General features: G+C 47.7%; 3 protein-coding genes across 3 annotated transcripts; 1 reads left to right on the forward strand and 2 right to left on the reverse strand.

The window, feature by feature from the left end:
• The first annotated feature begins 1376 nt into the window (after positions 1 to 1376).
• LOC310742730 (progonadoliberin-2) lies at positions 1377 to 5073 on the forward strand. Its single transcript, XM_083572151.1, has 4 exons — positions 1377 to 1521; positions 3163 to 3334; positions 3480 to 3563; positions 4737 to 5073. Exons 2-4 carry the CDS (start codon positions 3197 to 3199, stop codon positions 4773 to 4775), a joined length of 261 nt encoding a protein of 86 aa, XP_083428277.1. The 5' UTR covers positions 1377 to 1521; positions 3163 to 3196; the 3' UTR covers positions 4776 to 5073.
• A 2824-nt stretch (positions 5074 to 7897) lies between these two features.
• On the reverse strand, positions 7898 to 12149 carry MRPS26 (mitochondrial ribosomal protein S26). Its single transcript, XM_083571967.1, has 4 exons — positions 11879 to 12149; positions 8917 to 9063; positions 8672 to 8795; positions 7898 to 8278 (listed from the first exon to the last, which is right to left on the reverse strand). Exons 1-4 carry the CDS (start codon positions 12097 to 12099, stop codon positions 8147 to 8149), a joined length of 624 nt encoding a protein of 207 aa, XP_083428093.1. The 5' UTR covers positions 12100 to 12149; the 3' UTR covers positions 7898 to 8146.
• A 1380-nt stretch (positions 12150 to 13529) lies between these two features.
• On the reverse strand, positions 13530 to 16930 carry LOC310742480 (neurophysin 1-like). Its single transcript, XM_083572027.1, has 3 exons — positions 16742 to 16930; positions 16242 to 16446; positions 13530 to 13764 (listed from the first exon to the last, which is right to left on the reverse strand). The coding sequence occupies exons 1-3, from the start codon at positions 16859 to 16861 to the stop codon at positions 13727 to 13729; spliced, it is 363 nt and encodes a 120-aa protein (XP_083428153.1). The 5' UTR covers positions 16862 to 16930; the 3' UTR covers positions 13530 to 13726.
• Between the last annotated feature and the right edge of the window lie 2716 nt (positions 16931 to 19646).

Here is a 19646-nt window from a genome sequence, read left to right on the forward strand (position 1 = left end):
TTGGACTAGATGACCCTCGGGGTCCTTTCCAACTCTAAGATTCTATGATTATCACAGGCACCCTGACGTTGGTAGCCAATTTTTATTGAGCTCTAGTGCTACCAAAAGGAAGTAGAATATTTCTCTATCCACTTCCTTCTGGCCACTCATCATTTGATGCCCTTATATCTTGCTCATCTTCTCTCTGAACGAAAAGCCCCAAATGCTACCCCCTCGCTCCATCTCCTTGATCACATTGCTTGCCACTTCCAGAACCATTTCCAACTCTGCAAAAACTTTTCTAAGCGAAGCAACCAGAACTGGATCACAGCCTTCCACTTCCCCATGGGAACTGCTGCCATCAATCTTCATCCTCCCCTTGGACCTATTTTTCATGTCTGGCAACTAACCCACAAGCCTGCATAGGAGCCAACTCCTAGGGACCAAGGCTGGGGCACCCAAAAGTTGATGGGCGTTGCCATTCAAATAGTGTGCATCATGTGATCAATTATGCAGGGCAGGGCTCACCTGAGCCGCCCCCAATTTATATTCCAGTTGGCACCCCTGCAAGCTGGGAAGTGAAAAGTCAAGGATTAATGTGAGCATACAGAGGGGAGCGGGACGCGGGTGGTGCTGTGGGTTAAACCACAGAGCCTAGGACTTGCCGATCAGAAGGTCGGCAGTTCAAATCCCCGCGACGGGGTGAGCTCCCGTTGCTCAGTCCCTGCTCCTGCCAACCTAGCAGCTCAAAAGCATGCCATTGCAAGTAGATAAATAAGTACCGCTCTAGTGGGAAGGTAAACAGCGTTTCTGTGCACTGCTCTGGTTTGCCAAAAGCGGCTTAGTCATGCTGGCCACATGACCCGGAAGCTGTATGCCGGCTTCCTCGGCCAGTAAAGCGAGATGAGCGCCGCAACCCCAGAGTCGGCCACGACTGGACCTAATGGTCAGGGGTCCCTTTACCTTTACCTTTACAAAGGGGAGCAGTAGAGCACATGACTCTGAATCTCAGGATCATGGATTCAAGTCCCACACTGGGCAAAAGATTCCTGCATTGGAGGGGGTTGGACTAGATGACCCTGTGGTCCCTTTCCACCTCTACAATTCTATGAGTCTATCAACAGCTATTCCATACATTTTCCAACCCTTTAGTGGGCTTTTAAGATCAGGCTCTGCAGCCGCCTGGGTCAAGCAAAGCCTGCAGAAGTTCCGACCAGCAAGTATCTGAGGCAAGCGGTCCCATCTAACAATTATTTTTGGAATGCGTCGAACATTTCACTCTAGAGTTCCCCAGTTTTCCTGCCAAATGAAAGGGTCAGAAGACAGATTGCGGAAAGCGTATTAGCTGAGCACTGGGAGGGAGGCTTAGATGCATGTTGTAGAGTCTGATGCAGCAAACGTCAGCAAACAGCCTTGGCCAATGGGGCAACCAGTTGCTTGCGCTGAAGTACACAAAGAATAATATAAATACCCAGAGCAAATTGCTGGAGCATCCGAGGAATTTCAGGACAGAGGGAGAGGAGCAAAAGCAATCAAGTCACCGTGAGTAGACTTTTCATTAAGCATCTTTTACAGTTCGTGTCTTGCAGGTAACTTGAACAATGTCCTTACTTACAAGCCAAGCGTCACATCTGGCTAGCTTTGTTGGAGGGGATTTGTTCTAAAGATGTTGATTGCAAATGTGTTTTATATATCTCCCAGGGAAGACAATATTTGTGCTGTTTCTACCTTTGGGTGTTTGCCATCTTTTGCCAAGTTGCGATAGCGGTGCTGCAGGTACCCCCAGGTAGTTCCTTGCTTATCTCTGTGAATTACTTCTAGCTATAGCTGCAAAGTGCTCCGCACAGATTCATCACCAGGGAGGGTGCTTGAAAAAGGGGATTTTTTCCAGCAGATAAGCTTGCTGCTGATGTTAGCACTGAATGCCTGAGTAACGCACCCTTGCAAAAAGAACACTTTCCACTGCAGTTAAAAAATACTGCTGTTGGATGAGCATCAGTAGATGCAATTTTTTTTTTTTTTTTGTAAAAGGCAGTGGGTGACTCTGTTTTGTCTAGTAATAACTGATTCCCCATGGAAGAAATAGCAGTTTTTTCCAGCAGCCTTAGGAGGAATGTCTGCAGTTATCCAGATGTAAGTATGACCAGTTTCAGGGATTGGAATGGAGGAGGTAAATGTACCCGCCCCAGTTATATGTGGGCTGGGATGAAGAGCACAGCAACCATGTTTCCAGGGACCTCCTTTTTTACTCCCATATAAGCAAATAGGTGCTAGCCGGTCAGTCCAATGGGGAAAAATACAATTCAGTATTTAGAGACACCATTAGGGTGGGCAGCAGCAAACCTTGCTCCCTGCCACCGGTGGACCCCAGTAACCTCTCTTCCAAAGCATTCCAAGTCCTGCTCAAGCCCAACTTAAAGCAATCCCATTAAAACAACACGGGAATTAAAACAGGAGACAGGACGAGAGATCAAGGGAACGGCTGCGAAAATAGGCGTGTCTTCAAAAAGCTGGTGGAATGGCCAGTGCAGGAAGCGCATGCTGCAATACTATTGCTACCAGTGAAAAAGCCCATCTCCACATTAACATGAGACCATGGCAAGCCCACCCAGTTCCATTTGTTGATCTTAATGCTGTTAACGGCCAAGGGAGGGGAAGCTGGCATTTCCTGTGACCCTGTCCAGAGTAGTTTGGGGCTTTGCTTTTAAGCAACAAGATCTCAAAACTGGCTCGGTGGGTAGTAAAGAAAATGTGCAAGTCCTTCAACATTGGCACGATATGTATGTGTTAAGGGGCACCACCTGTTGTCTGCACACCTGCGGCTTTCATAGTCTGCCCATGTGAAACTTGGTTATTAATGGCAGTCCTGTAGGAATGGCCCAATACAGTGGTACCTCGGATTAAGAACTTAATTCGTTCTGGAGGTCCGTTCTTAACCTGAAACTGTTCTTAACCTGAAGCACCACTTTAGCTAATGGGGCCTCCTGCTGCCTCCATGCAATTTATGTTCTCATCCTGGGGCAAAGTTCTTAACCCAAGGTACTATTTCTGGGTTAGTGGAGCCTGTAATCTGAAGTATCTGTAACCTGAGGTACCACTGCACTAGAAAACAACACCTTACAATTCCTGCCCTTGCACAGCTTCCCAATGCTCTTTTTCTTCCCTTCCTTCCTCCCTCTGCAGATTTTATTGAGGCAGTGAGGCTCCAGGCATCACTATGGCATACCAAAGGTCCCTCCTGCTTTCTCTGTGCATTATGCTCACCATCAGCATGCATCTATCAAGCGCTCAGCACTGGTCCCACGGATGGTACCCCGGAGGGAAGAGAGAGATCGATTTGCCACAAAGTCCAGAGGTACGCCAATGCTGTCCTTACCCTGGCATCGCCTGCCTAAGTCAGTTGAGCTGCCTAAGCCCACTCACTCTCTCTCTCTCTCTCTCTCTCTCTCTCTCTCTCTCTCTCTCTCTCTCTCTCTCTCTCTCTATCTCTCTGAATTCAGGTCTCTGAAGATATCAAATTATGTGACGGGGAAGACTGCACTTATTTGAAGATCCCGAGGGATAAAATTGTGAAGACTCTGCTGGTAAGCAAGGGAGTGGCATTGTAGATTCAGAGCCTCTTTGGAAGAGAGCAGAGTGAGATTAATCTTTGCAGGGCTTTGCAAATTCCTTTTGGGATTGGCTCATTTAAGGCAGCTGGTGAAAAATAAAAGTAGTTGGGTCTTAAAGCTTCAGAGGCAGTAGTACATCACTTAAGGCCAACTGCTGGGGGGAAGCACTGGGGAAAAGCTGAGCTTCTAGGAAGACCACAAACTGGGAAGGAGGGCTCTACCCCAGTGCTGATCTTTGTCCCACGGCACCTGGTCTTCAGAAAAATCTCTAAATGTGGTGTTGTGTTTCCAGTGATAAAGAGTAATACGACAGCGATGATGATTTCTTAACTGCTCTTTAGGTAAGGCAAACAATATATATATATATATACATTCCAGTGCTAAAATCAGTTAAAACAATTAGCAATCAGAAGAATGGGGTGAGTCCTTACAAAATTATCTCAGGTGTCAAATAAAAAGGATTAAAAGGTGTAACTTCAGCATATGATGAAAGCTGTATCGTGAAGGTGCCAAGGGAGGGAATTCTGCAGTTTGGAGACTGGGCCTCACTTGGGCCACCACAATCCCAAAGTAACCGTAACGGATGAACTAAACAGGGTGGATGTGGAGGGTTAGGTTATTGGTTTGGGTTTTCTTGTTCTTGTTTTTAGCATGTATTTTGTGCTTTTATGTTGTATTTTTATGTTGAGAACTGCCCTGTGATCTGCAGATGAATGGCAGTATACTAATAATAATAATAATAATAATAATAATAATAATAATAATAATACCAAGAGGGCCTTCCTGTGCAGATCTTAATACCTGAGGGTCTGTAGGAAAGGAGTACAGCATGCATTAATAGCTGTTAACTGACCTCCCCTACTCCAGCCTAATTTTGTTGACATATCAGGTGGCAACTTGCCATGCATGCGTCTCCACAGATCAGACACTGATCAGGGAATATTTCCTCATGCTACATCCTTTTCATGCACAACCCTTTTCAACAGAATCAGTTCATGTAGGACTCATTTAACTAGTATTTGCATGAATGGGGACTAGTTCTGCACCTGTTCCCTGCTAAGATGTTTTCAGACCAAAGTAGATCCTTGATCATTCTGGAACATTCAATTCCTTATTGCTGATATGCTGTTGCATTCATTTTAACAGGCCGACATGCTAGCAAGACAACTTCAGAAGAAAAAATGATGCCCCTTTGCATGTTTTTTTGGGAAACGTTTTGCACCTGAACAGATGACCCACCCCTCCTCTTCAGCTTAATGTGTTCTGTTTGTGGGAGTGATGTGCCCAGCCCATTGTTAAATTCTCAAGAACACTGTAGCAGTCTTTACTCAAATTCCCAGCATGTGAACGTACTACTCTAGTGACTGAAAAAAGCATTTGTGTTTACTGTTGTCCAGTCAGAATGAAGATTTGCAGGGAGTTCTCTTTATGCACTTGTAAAACTCAATTATGTTGAATAAAATATTTTATTTTGCTACACACACATCTGTGTTTGCACTCTGCATGTGTGTCCAAAGACACATCACCATTTGCAGGTTTCAAGCTGCACTTTGTAGGCCACTTAATCTAAAGTTGCAGGGAAATTCGAAGCATGGTCCACGACACATGGTTAAATGGTCGAATCTCTCTCAGAAGACCTAGTGACGGCCACCAGGTTGAAAGGGTTGAAAAGAGGGCAAGACAAATTCATTGAGGGCAAGGCTATTAATGGCTGCTAGCCAAGGTGACATGATGCCTCTCAATAGCAGTTGCTGGGAATCACAAGTGGGGAGACTGCTGTTGCACCCATGTCCTGCAAGGGGCTTCCCATAGGCACCTGGTTAGCCACTGTGAGCATAGACTCAAAGAACTGTAGAGTTGGAAGGGACCGCAAGAATCATCTTGTCCAATTCTCTGCAATGCAGGAATCTTTTGTCCAATGTGAGGCACGAACCCAAGACCCTGAGATTAATCAGAGTCTCGTGCTCTGCTGGACTAGATGGGCGTTTGGTCTTATTCTGTAAGCTCTTCTTGCATGCTTCTGATTGCAGGTAGTTTGGAAGCGAGAAGGGGATTCTCCAAAGAGTGTTTTGTACCATCAGACCATGGATGGGGAACCTGCTGTTCCATCAGCCCCAGCCAGTACAGTGGTACCTCGGGCTAAGAACTTAACTCGTTCTGGAGGTCCGTTCTTAACCTGAAACTGTTCTTAACCTGAAGCACCACTTTTGCTAATGCGGCCTCCCGCTGCCGCCACAGAGCGATTTCTGTTCTCATCCTGAAGCAAAGTTCTTAACCCAAGGTACTATTTCTGGGTTAGCGGAGTCTGTAACCTGAAGTACCACTGTATAGCACAAAAGTTCTAGTCTAGCAAGATCTGGAGGGCCCCTTCTAATGGCTTTATATAGATATCGGCTCTCGATCCATTCCAGTCCGGCTTCCGCGCTGGTCATGGGACCGAGACGGCTCTGGTCGCCCTAACAGATGATCTCCGCAGGCAGCTGGATCGAGGCGGGTCAGGGCTGCTGATTCTTCTAGACCTGTCAGCAGCCTTCGACATGGTCGATCACGAACTCCTAGACCACCGCCTTGCCGACGTGGGGATCCAGGGCATAGTCCTTCAATGGCTGCGCTCGTTTCTCTCTGGTCGGGGACAGAGGGTGGCACTTGGGGGGGAATTGTCATCGCGCCACTCCTTGGTGTGTGGAGTGCCTCAGGGTGCGATTCTCTCCCCGATGCTTTTTAACATCTTTATGCGCCCCCTCGCCCAGCTTGTTCGGAGTTTTGGGCTGGGTTGCCATCAGTATGCCGATGACACCCAACTCTATCTGTTGATGGATGGCCATCCTGACTCGGCCCCAGACACACTGACCAGATGCCTGGAGGCTGTGGCTGGATGGTTACGTGGGAGCCGGTTGAAGTTAAATCCTTCGAAGACAGAGGTCCTCTGGCTGGAACGGGACGATATGGGATTGAGGGGGCAACTCCCATCTCTTGCGGGGGTGCAGTTAGTGCCAGCACCGTCCGTTAAGAGTTTGGGTGTAATCTTCGATACCTCCCTCTCTATGGAGGCGCAGATTACAGCTATAACAAAGGCGGCATTTTTTCATCTCCGCCAAGCTAAGCAGTTGGCCCCTTATCTCTCTCGCCCTGACCTAGCCACTGTGATCCATGCGACGGTCACCTCCAGACTGGATTATTGTAACTCGCTCTACGTGGGGCTGCCCTTGAGACTGACCCAGAAACTCCAGCGGGTGCAGAATGCCGCGGCGAGACTCCTTATGGGGTCTTCGCTGCGAGACCACATTCATCCGGTACTATATCAGCTGCACTGGCTCCCGGTGGAGTACAGGATCAGGTTTAAGGTGCTGGTTTTAACCTTTAAAGCCCTATACGGCCTAGGACCCTCGTACCTACGGGACCGCCTCTCCTGGTATGCCCCACAAAGAAACCTACGGTCTGCAAATAAAAACATCCTGAAGGTCCCAGGCCTCAGAGAGGTTAGGCTGGCCTCAACTAGAGCCAGGGCCTTTTCGGCTGCGGCTCCAATCTGGTGGAACGCTCTGTCACAAGAGACTAGGGCCCTGCGGGACCTGACATCTTTCCGCAGGGCCTGCAAGACAGAGTTGTTCCACCAGGCCTTTGGTCAGGGCGCAGCCTGACTCCCTCCTCTGGCAACCTGCACAGAGTTTTGCTTAATGGTTGCCATCAACTTGATTTTAATTAATTTTTATAATGAAATATTTTTAGAATGTTGGTTTGATTGTTTGATTATTTGATTGTTGTTAGCCGCCCTGAGCCCAGCTTCGGCTGGGGAGGGCGGGATATAAATAAAATTTATTATTATTATTATTATTATTATTATTATTATTATTATTATATTAGATAGCATTGGGGATAAAACAGAGCCCACAGCGTAACTCTGAGAGGGCTGAACATCACTTTCCTGGTGCTTCAGTTGGAACTGCAACAACTGTGGAGTCAAAGTCTCTCAGAAGCTGAGCGACTTTATACTCAAAATGTGCAGCCAGTTGGCCAAGGTCAGCCCTCAAGAGCTCCAGGGGTCCATCCCCCTCTGAACTATCCAAAAGATACCTCCCAAGCAGGTATCAAGCTGTAATATGCTTTCTTTGCCACTCACATTGCCACATGTACACCCATTGGTGTTTGGTTAGCCTGAGAACGAGAATCCACCCTGTTCCATCCCTGTTCCATGCTTCCTCCCCAACGGTCACTCACCATTCTGTGCCCAATCCTCACTGAGAAGTTTTGTGGCCCCTCTTTGCCATAGACCTTTAAAATGCTCAGGACATAGCGAATGAAACCTCTAAGAGAAACCCAATATTTTATTACGGAAAAACGGCAACAAAGTCTTCAAGAAGGGCACCAATGTTCTGGAAGTATAAAACCCCAAAGATATACATCTTTCAGGGTGAATGTCTCAAAGCAGTCTTATTGATGAAGTTGAGCAAGCCAGTCCTGGTCCCCTCACAGTGACTTTGGCAGCTGGATGGAAAGGACACTCAACCACTCTGGCAGGGAATGCCAGGACGCCCAGGCTCCTCTGGTATGAGTTGCTAAGGCAATAAGCTCCGCTTGGCTATCCTTCCTTCCTTATCAATGGCAAAATTGTAGTTGCGAGGGTTGTCTAGGCACTCCTCAATCCGCTCATCTATATTTTCAGGGGTGATGAAGTTCTTGGCTTCTTCCTGCATCAGCAAAAGAGGAAAAGAAGGCATTTTACAAACACAGTATTTCTCCCCCTGAACAACACTCCAAACACACAGGGTTGTCAGTTTCAAGTCTTTTGTCACTGCATCAGCGCCCAAAGGGTTGGAGAAAAGGCAGCAGTGGCCTTCAGTAACCCCCCCCCCCCAGCACTGTATTTGGACTCCTACCACTTTTAACCCAGCCACACCCTCCTCTGGTAACCTAAAACAATAGCCAAAGGATCCCGGTTTCTCTTTGATTTTGTGTCCCCCAAACATCATCAAAACTAAGTAGCATTTTGACATTTCACCAGACCGCAGTAGCAAAAAGATTGCTCCAAGGAAGAAGTGTCAAAGTGAAGGCAGCTGTTTGCAGCATGCTGGCTCCCCTACCTGCAACTGGAGCACCTCTTTCTCCTTCTCCTTGAGAATTTCTTCCATATAGGTAGCCCGATTCTGGGCTCCTTGCCGTCGGCGTTCTTGATCAGCTGCTTCTTCCTTCCGGAGGCGCTCCTCCCTGGGGTTAGGGACACAGAAGGAACTTAGCACTTGCTGCTCTCCACACAACAGAAACAGCCAAAGGCTAAGAAGAGTAATGAAATCAACAGCAGATTTAAAAATCGACACGCCATGCTCACCTCCGTTCCCGTAGACGTCTGTTCTCTGCGTCATTCCAGGCCATCAGCTCTTGATGCTCCTTGTTAGCAGCCTCCTCTCTCTGCTTCCACACTTCCCCATACTTCTCTGCATAATGTTTCCGCAGCACCTCTTCTTTGAACTCGCCTCTGGTAGAGAGCATAGGAGGGAATGTTAAAAAAGAAGCTGCCCCTTTGTTACTGATATCGTCCCTGCAGAGGCAAGAGTCACAAGTGCCCCATGTGTCATATGCAGGGTTGTGATCCTCCAGATGTCACTGAACTACAACTCCCATCACAGGTCCCCCAACCCTGATGAATGCCTATCAATCATTCAGAACTTATGTTTGCGCAGCTGTGTTTTTTATCTTGTATTTTTATGCTGTGAACTGCCTGAACTCTTCAGATGAAGGGTGGTATACACATTTAATATATAAATCATAGAATCCTCTACCATGCAGGAATCTCAACTAAATCAATGTGACAGGTGGTCATCCAAACTCTGCTTAAAACCCTCCAAGAAGGGAGAGTCCACCACCTCCCGAGCAAGACTGTCAAACAGCTCTTACTGTCAGAACGTTCTTCCTGATGTTTAAGTTTGAATCTCCTTCCTTGGAGCTTGCAGCCATTGGTTCAAGTCCTGGCCTCTATGTGCCAGCCCTTCAGACATTTGAAGCAGTGTTAGAAACTGAGATATGAAAGCTAGGATCTAAATGGCACCTTAAACCTAGGTTATGGATGTAACATTGGAACGTCTAGGCACACTTTTTTAATAACAAGAATACAAAGCTGAAAATGAATGAACTGTAGCTGAAATATTATGTTCATTTTTCACAGGGTCTAGTCCTTCCGCTGCCCACCCCCCTAATATTCTTAAGAGGGTCTTTTCTCCAGTTTTCAGAGAGTACCTGAAGTGGGAAGGGAGAAAAACATCCTCCTTTCCTTCCACTATGCAAGCTTTAATCTGAAATCTTAGGCACAGTATTGTGCCCAGAGCTCAGAAACTGCTCAGGCTAATGAAATGCCCTGTCGCAAAAAAAAAAGCACCTAAAGCAATGGGAGTTTCAAACACCGATTTGAAGATGGCTGTCACGCCACATCTCTGCACCTAGTCCAACCCCCTGCAATGCAGGAATCTCAACTAAAGCATCCATGACAGATCCTTTCCTGTAACTTGAAGCTATTGGTTCAAGTCCTACTCTCCAGAGCAGGAGAAAACAAGCTTGCCTCTCTTCCATGTGGCAGCTATTTAGATATTAGATGACGGCTCACATATCTCCTCTCTGCCTCCTCTTTCCCAGGCTAAATATACCCAATTCCTTCAACTGTTCTTCATAAGGCTTAGTTTCCAGACCCTTGACCATCTCAGTCACCCTCCTCTACACAACTTCCAGCTTGTCAACATCCTTTTTCAACTGTGGTGCCCAGAATTGGACACAGAATTCCAAGTGTGGTCTAACCAAGGCAGAATAGAACAGGACTATGACTTCACTGTGGGACGTGAGTGGCACTGTGGTCTAAACCACAGAGCCTAGGGCTTGCAGATCAGAAGGTCAGCGGTTCGAATCCCTGCGGCGGGGTGAGCTCCCGTTGCTCAGTCCCTGCTCCCACCAACCTAGCAGTTTGAAAGCACGTCAAAGTGCAAGTAGATAAATAGGTACCGCTCCGGCGGGAAGGTAAACGGCATTTCCGTGCGCTGCTCTAGTTCGCCAGAAGCGGCTTAGTCACGCCGGCTCCCTCGGCCAATAAAGTGAGATGAGCGCCACAACCCCAGAGTTGTCTGCAACTGGCCCTAACAGTCAGGGGTCCCTTTACCTATGACTTCCCTTGATCTGGACACTAGACTTCTGTTGATGCAGCCTAGAATAGCACTCACTTATTCTGCTGCTGCATCACCCTATGGGCTGATGTTCAGCTTGTGGTCTATAATAACTAAATAAATTGGAATAAATAAAAAAATTAAAAAATTGTCCAGTAGCACCTTAGAGACCAACTAAGTTTGTTTTGGGTATAAGCTTTCATTCGCATGCACACTTCTTCCATTTCATGCAGGTCAATGTGCTGCCTTCCATGATTCTAGATTCATGGAGATTCTAGATTCCTCCATGATTCTAGATTCACGAAGAAGTGTTCATGTACACAAAAGCTTATATCCAGAACAAACTTTTGTTGTTGTTGTTTAGTCGTGTCCGACTATTTGTGACCCCATGGACCAGAGCATGCCAGGCACTCCTGTCTTCCACTGCCTCCCACAGTTTGGTCAAACTCATGCTGGTAGCTTCGAGAACACTGTCCCACCATCTCGTCCTCTGTCGTCCCCTTCTCCTTGTGCCCTCCATCTTTCCCAGCATCAGGGTCTTTTCCAGGGAGTCTTCTCTTCTCATGAGGTGGCCAAAGTCTTGGAGCCTCAGCTTCAGGATCTGTCCTTCCAGTGAGCACTCAGGGCTGATTTCCTTCAGAATGGATCGGTTTGATCTTCTTGCAGTCCATGGGACTCTCAAGAGTCTCCTCCAGCACCAGAATTCAAAAGCATCCATTCTTCGGCGATCGGCCTTCTTTATGGTCCAGCTCTCACTTCCATACATCACTACTGGGAAAACCATGGCTTTAACTATACGGACCTTTGGTGGCAAGGTGATGTCTCTGCTTTTTAAGATGCTGTCTAGGTTTGTCATTGCTTTTCTCCCAAGAACTTAGTTTGTCTCTAAGGTGCTACTGGACAATTTCTAAAATTTATTTCGACTGCGTCAGCCCAACACGGCTACCTACCTACCTTAATCTAAATAAATTGGCGAAGCAGAGAAATGGAGAGGAACCACAGCCCAGCCCCCCACGTCGCCTTCCCCCCACTCGCCCCCCACAGACTCCCCCCCCCTTCGAGGTCCCCGTGGCCCCGCCTCCACGGGCCCGCCGGCTGCCCGGATTGGCCGGCCGAGCTGAGCGACAGGCTTCCCCGGCGCCTCACCTGAGGGCGCTCATGACCCGCCTATAGCGCTCGTAGCGGCCCAGCACCACCAGCAGCTCGGCCGGGTCGACGGGCGGCGGCACCTTGACCCTGCCGGCTTTGGATTTGGCCGGGGGGTCGTGGCGCGTCTTGCGGCCCCGCGAAGGCGCGGCCAGGAGCGGCGCCAGGCTCCGGCCCAGAAGGCCGCCCCGGCCGGAGAAGGGGACCAGACCGCGAAGCATCCCGGCGGCGGCGGCGGTTAGAGCGGATGCAAAAGCCTGAGAGAAAAGTCCGCACGCCGGAAGTTGGGCTGGGGCAGTATGGGAAATGTAGTTTCCTCGCGGTCTTTTTCCTCACGAGCGGCTGAGCACCGGAAGTGGGGCTGAGGCACGATGGGAAATGGAGTCTTCCTCCTCATACTCAACTTCTCGATTCCTTGTGGCCTACACACCGGAAGTAGACCCAGGCTACGGGTGGTGCTATTAGGCCCCGTATTTGCTGGGTCTGTGAGGCGGGTGAGACCCGAGCGCGGCCTACCTCAGAAATAAAAGCAGGCGGAAAGAAGGAAGGCAGGGCGTGCAGGACACCGGAAATAGGGCGTGAGCATGACGGGAAACGTAGTCCTCCCTCTCGCTGTCAATCAAGGAAATGAGCGGGAAAGACGGCGCCTCATCAGCTGGAGGGCGGGCAGGGCACCGGAAGTAGGGTGTGGGCGTGATGGGAAATGTAGTTCCTCTTCCCTTTCACTCAAGTTAACCGTTTCGCCTGCCTTGAAGGGTTATTGTGGGGGATTAAATGAGTGGGGAGAGGCATGTACCCCACCTTGAGCTCCTTGGAGGAGAAAAGGTGGGATGCAGCAAATAATAAAATAAAATGAGCAGGGGCAACCATGCCTCAGCTCCTGGTCCTCCTCACGGGTATTATTATTTACTAAAGTATTAGCATTATTCTCATCTGCTGTCCTACCAAAGGAGCCCAGGGTGGCAAACAGCGAAACAGTACAATTAAAAATAAGAATAACAAAATTAAACAGTAATATATCCCCACAGCTAATAATTCCAAGGATGCCGGGAACAGAATTTTTCAAAGTGCCTGCTTTAAAAATTTCTCCTGAATGTTAAGAATGATGGAAAGCATTGCACAAGTGGGGAGCCACTACCAAGAAGGCCCCGTCAAAGGGTTATTGTTATTACCTCAGAGAGCCGCCACGCTTTCCTTTACGAAGTGTTTCTTCCATGCACTCCAACATTTCAGAGGGAAATGGGGACATTGTTGTGTACGTGTGTTCTTACACTGCCTGTTACCTCGCCTCCCTCCAAATATTACACATTGCTAAAAGCCCGTCTCTAGCTGCTGATCATTGCCTATTCTACCCTGCACTATGTGGGCTCTTGAAAAAGGCCCTTTCTATTCCACCAAGCCTTGGGAGGTTGAGATTAGTTGGAATTGTGACTAGTTCTTGCTGCGGTTTGTAGCATTTTTTGAGAATTTGCAATAATACATTTTACTGTTTTAATGTGTGCTTTAAAAATCTTTTTATGGTAGTCTTGGCAGACTTTTTTTTTTTTTTTTGCCAATAGGCAAACAATGACTCAAGTAAATGAATGAATAAACAAATGTATCCCCCTTCCATGGCGTATTGTTAAGCAGATGAACAGTGACATAAGGAATAGACATGCTAATAGAACTTTATTGAAAAGCCAGGAGAACACAAATCATAGACTTCTGTTGCTGATATGGAACTTTTAATTTGCACAAGTTTGTCAGCTGTTGGCATCCAGCATGCATACTTGAAGTGTCCCACTGGCGTTGCCTGCAAGTTCATAATCAAAAAGTGGATTCACGTGATCCTTGTTCCTTGTTGTCTTCTCATTCTTGGTCACAGGCAGAGTCTACCGTGCAGCCCTCTGAAATGACAAGGAAATTCGTCAAAAGAAACCAACATGGGCCACGTCTTTTGTGGCCGTTTCTGATCTTCATAGGAACAGATCTGCCCAAGGCAGGTTGCATACTGAGCCAGCCCAACAGAGACAACCTGGACAGCTGTCTGTACAGTGGTACCTTAATTCATTCTGGAGGTCCGTACTTAACCTGAAACTGTTCTTAACCTGAAGCACCACTTTAGCTAATGGGGCCTCCCGCTGCTGCCGCGCTGCCAGAGCACGATTTCTGTTCTCATCCTGAAGCAAAGTTCTTAACCTGAGATACTATTTCTGGGTTAGCGGAGTCTGTAACCTGAAGTGTATGTAACCCAAGGTACCACTGTAGTGCCAAAATTCGAGGAGCACCTGCCAACATCTTGAGAGGGGAGAAGTGTTGCCTGCGTGATTGGAGGAGACACATAGAGGCAGCTTAGCAAATTGCTTTCTGGTTATATATCTCTGGAATTCCAGGAGGAATCTTTTAAAGGCAAGGGCTGCATTTTCTTGCAGTCAACTTCCAGGGGCAACAAGCAAAACTGGGTGGGGCAGTGCATGTAGATTTTACCTTTGGCTAGTTTTACAGTTGGCTAGTTTCTCACATAAAAAGGTAAAGGGACCCCTGACCATTAGGTCCAGTCGTGGCCGACTCTGGGGTTGCAGCGCTCATCTCGCTCTATTGGCCAAGGGAGCCGGCGAGGATTCGAACCTCCAACTTTCTGATTGGTAAGTCCTAGGCTCTGTGGTTTAACCCACAGCGCCACCCGCATCCCTAGTTTCTCACATACCCTCCTCTCTATTCTCCATCCACACAAGCAAGAGGCATCATCGGGGAACATTTCTGCCGTGCAAAAACATTCAAGAAGGGTGCAAAGCAGGACTGGGGAGCAGGTGTGGGCTGGGGAGAGGCCCAAGGGCCAGAGAGGCTTAGAGGGCTGCATTTGCACCCCCCCCCCCCGTTCCTGATGGTTCCCCACACCTCATCAAGAGAGTTCTGGTCCCTTTCAGCTGCCCAAGCCTTAGTCCCCAACAGTTGTCAAAAGGGAAATGGAAAATGTTAAAATGAGAAAACAGTATTCTAGCCAACTCTTGGTCATTTCAAGCATTCTTTCATGCTCCTCGGCATCACATAAGACGCAGGGGAAGTGGCATATTTTAGGGAAATGTTGATTTGCTTAGGCTGGCATCAACTAGTTGCTAAGATAAGGTTACCAGACATCCCCATTTCCCGGGGACAGTCCCCAGATTTACAAATCAGCCCCCTGACAAAATCCGATCTGAAGCTGAAAAGTGTCCCCGGATTCATTGAAAAAAATCTGGTAACCTTGTGCTAAGAAGTAATTACATTGCAGGGGGTTGGACTAGATGATCCTTGGGTTCCCTTCAACTCTGCAGTTCTATGATTCTAAGAAAAGCCACTTTTCATTCAAAAACATCATTTCACTGCAAGAAAGCTGCATGTATTCCACAGCAGGTAACAAATGAACTCATGCCTGTTTCACGGTAGCAATTTGCGGATGTTTAAAATGCATATAAATGGGGGATCGGAACCATTCCTGGGGTTCCCTTCCCCATCACCCGCATGTTGACTTGAACCTCTGCACAAGAACAGAGGTCCTACCCACATCTAAACTGGCTTTATGTAGCCGAGCAGAGATGTGATGTGGCACTATGCTTTCCATGTTCACCCTCGACCCTTTAACAGCAGGCTTGACAGCAACTGCAGCAGCAGCAATTTTCTATGCCTACAGCAATTTCCAACTAGCAGAAACCAAATTGTGCTCACTAGAAAAAGCAAAAAGGGCGATATGTGCACTGTGGAAAGCACAAGTCTCGGAAACCACATGGTGCTGCACAGATACGGACAGCATAGCAATGAATGTTATGGGTAAAAAGGGCGGGTTTCAGCCAAAAGAGAAGAATAAACTTTTCATGTATGCTACAACCGTGGCGACGATATTTTTAGCCCCAAAATGGAAAAGCGACAAAATTCCAACAACAGAAGAATGGCAAGGAAAGCTGATGGAATATGCTGAAATGGTAAAAACTGACGGGAAGACTTGGAGAAAAAGACAATACTGTAGAGACTTTAAAAAAGAATGGGAACCATTCCTGTTGTATATACAGAAGCAATGGAAAGAGATGGACTCACTAGCAGGGTTTGAGTGAACACTTACAATCAACTAAAACAAATATAGAAACTACAAAGAGGTTGTTAAATAAGATAAGAGTACAGCAACAAGTAATATAGAGAACTCAGTATTAAGATAAAACAAAGTAAGGTGCAGGAGAAGTTATTATGCAAAAAACCAGAAAAGGAAGTTGAGGGAAGTTATGGGGCGGGGGAGAGGGCTCTGTATTTTGTTTGTTATGTGTTGGTTATTTTATAAAAATATAAAATCCAATAAAAATTATTTTAAAAAGGAAAGAAAAAGGGCAGGTTTCTGATGGAGAGATGTCCTCACCATTGTTGCAGCAGATGCCTGATGCGGCGCAGGTCCCTCCGCTGTTGCCGCACGGCTTCCTTCCAGACTCGCAAGGCGTTGGGAGGAAGTTTTCTTCCTGGCATCTCATGGTTTCCGCTGTGCCAAAGTAACAGCCCAGTTCTTCCCCGCAACAGATGTTGGGACCAAAGCAATGCCCTCTGTTTCTTGGCCCACAGGAGATGCACTGGTGTGGGGCATAAAACGGGGGAAATGTAGCTTTATCCAAGTCTGGTTTACATAATCCGATGTCTGGCGATGTTTACAGTTGAAGTGGTTTGGATGGCATGCAAACCATGCATTTAAAGCACACACACACACACAAATACACACACACACCAACAGACAGAATTCTTTCCCAGTCTGATATGGAGAGCCCAGGGATTGAACCTGCAGTCTTCTGCATGCAGAGATGCTCTTAACACTGAGCCAAAGCCCTCTCCTACCTTGCCTTCTCATGCCTTAAACCCGCCATGACCTACCTTTCTGACTTCCATGTCCAGGAGGGAACGCTTCCCTCCAATGGGGCAATTCTGGATGTAGCAAGCCGAAGAGAGAGCCAGGAGCCAAAGCAAGCAGAAGGCTAGCATATTGTAAGACATCTTCGTCCTGGTTGCCACCAGCTGCTTCTCTGGAGGATCAGGAACGGAGGTCTTTCTGGTTTTTGCCCTTATGGCCGTAGGTATATATATACTGGTGGACAGGCCTGTTGAGCCGTGCTATAGCCCTTGTTACTCATTTCCCTTAAAAAGCACAAGGGATTGCTCTTCACGCCAAGTGTCACGTCTAATAAGACAAGGTCGCAGATGTGAGGCCACTGAAATATGGGCAATTTTCTCTCTTGTTTTGTTCCAAACTGGGTAGAAGATGCATCAAAGGCAAAGTGTTCTCCCTAATTGAAGAAGTCTTTGATGTCACCCGAGGCTGGGGAGGAGAATATGAGTACTTTTTGTTGGGCTTTCAGGAGATCTGACATACTTTCCCCCTGGATTTTGGGGAGATCTGATCTGTGTGAAACTCTGGCCCGGACTATAGCCCTCTCGGAAAAAATCTCCTGCCATTTTAGGAGGACATCTGTTTGTGGAAAGCACAAACACCACCCATTATTATTAGATCTATTTATTTAATACAGTAATAGTAAAGGTAAAGGGACCCCTGACCATTAGGCCCAGTCCCGGATGACTCTGGGATTTCGGCGCTCATCTCGCTTTATTGGCCAAGGGAGCCGGTGTACAGCTTCCGGGTCATGTGGTCAGCATGACTAAGCCGCTTCTGGCGAACCAGAGCAGTGAATGGAAACGCCGTTTACCTTCCCGCCAGAGCGGTACCTATTTATCTACTTGCACTTGATGTGCTTTCGAACTGCTAGGTTGGCAGGAGCAGCGACCGAACAACAGGAGCTCACCCCGTCGCAGGGATTCGATCCGATTGGCAAGCCCAAGAGGCTCTGTGGTTTAACCCACAGCGCCACCCGAGTCCCAGTACAGTAATAGTACCGTATTTTTCGCCCCATAGGGCGCACTGGCCCATAGGATGCACCTAGTTTTGGGGGGGGGGAATAAAGAGGAAAAAATTTATTTCCCCCCCAGGTGCGGGGCTGGGGTGGGGGATGCCTGAGCTTCCCCCGACCCCAGCCCCTAGAACAGGCTGCTATCCGCAAGCCTAGGGAGCCCGGCAGGAAGTCGCGCCAGTCTCCCCAGGCTTGCGGATATCTGTCCCCCGAGCTTGTGAGGCTGACAGCCTCCAAACCAGGTCGGGGAACAGCGGGATGGCGGCGCTGTGCCTCCCCGCTGTCCCCCGAGCTTGTGGGGCTGCCCGATATCTGCCCGAAGCCCAGGGTGCGCTCCGGAGCGTGCCCCGTGCTTCGGGCTGCAGGCTGCCGCCCGCAAGCCTTGTGAGCCCGGTGGGAACTCCTGCAGGCTCCCAAGGCTTGCGGATAGCTTCCTGAAGCGTGGAGAGCGAGAGGGGTCGGTGCGCACCGACCCCTCTCACTCTCCAGGCTTCAGCGAAAGCCTGCATTTGCCCCATAGGACGCACACACATTTCCTCTTCATTTTTGGAAGGGAAAAAGTGCGTCCTATAGGGCGAAAAATACGGTATTTACCCATACATATCACCTATATAAGATGTCAGTGTGCAGCAATATATAGAGTAAAATATAAAACAGCATGAAAACAGTACAAAATGATATTTTAAATGGTAGAAATACATTTTTTAAAATTTAAATGGTGCATAGGCCTGTCTCATCTGGAAGAGGGTTCCACAGCTTGGGCCTGCCAACACCAAAGACTCAACTTCTAGCGGAGACAATGAAAATGTTTAAGATTTCCCACTGGAATAGCTCAGTGGCTAGAGCGTGAGGCTCTTAAACACAGGGCTGTGGGTTTGAGCCCCATGTTGGGCAAAAGGTTCTTGCATTGCAAGGGCTTGGACTAGGATGAGTGAAATATACTTGGAGTGGAGAGTGGATTTCATGCTCTTTATTCAGCTCATAGTGGTGAGGAGGAATGGATGTTCCCCCAGAATGTCTGCTTTATATACATTATATACACAATGGGCTGCACGTGATTGGCTAATTTCAGGATTCTCCTGTAGGCCAATCAGGTTGTGGATTCACTTCCACCTAGAGCTGGATTGGGTGGCTCCTGTGGACCAATCAGACTGCTGCATTCTAAATCCTATTGTTCTAGGACCAATCAGACTGCTGCATTTTGGATCCTATTCAACTCAGTACATAACAATGAGCCTCATGGTCCCTTCTAAGTTTATGGTTGTGTCTGTCAAAGGAGTCTAGGATGGCAAACCCCGAAGTGGTAAAGCCGTACTATTAAAAATAAAATAGTAACGTACTTAGGGTGATCAAAAACATTCAAACCACTTGTGCTAATGCTCCTGAAACTTTCGTTTCAGGCCAGGCGTTCTCCAAAGAGGGCTTATAGTTATTTTGGATCTCTTTGCCCAAGTCAAAAAGTTGTTGCTATGCACAGAGTGTGTCTACTGAACCAGTAGATGGTGCCTTAACTTCTTCTTAGGCTGCTGAAGTATAGAATCTGTTCCGGTTAGTGTTATCGTGCATGCAGTTTACTAGAAATGGGTTGGCATAAATGAAAAAATTGGGTAAGCCATTCCTCTCACCCACTTGGATAAAAAATAAGGAGCTAGTTCACTCCAAGTCAGATGAGTTCTTGTAGCTTGGTAGGGTCAACTCGCAGAATTAAGGGATTCCAAATCTAACTCTCTGCAGCCTCTGTACAACTTAAGATCTGTAAAATGGAATAGGCCCTGTTCCTGATATCTCCACATTGCAAGTTTGAAGAAGGATGTGCAACCATTGCACCCTTTGCCCCTTTCCTCTGCTAGGGACGGACAGATCTGTCAATTCCAATT

This window comes from Podarcis filfolensis, assembly GCF_964270895.1.
Source record: "Podarcis filfolensis genome assembly, chromosome: 9".
Classification (NCBI taxonomy): Eukaryota; Metazoa; Chordata; class Lepidosauria; order Squamata; family Lacertidae; genus Podarcis; species Podarcis filfolensis.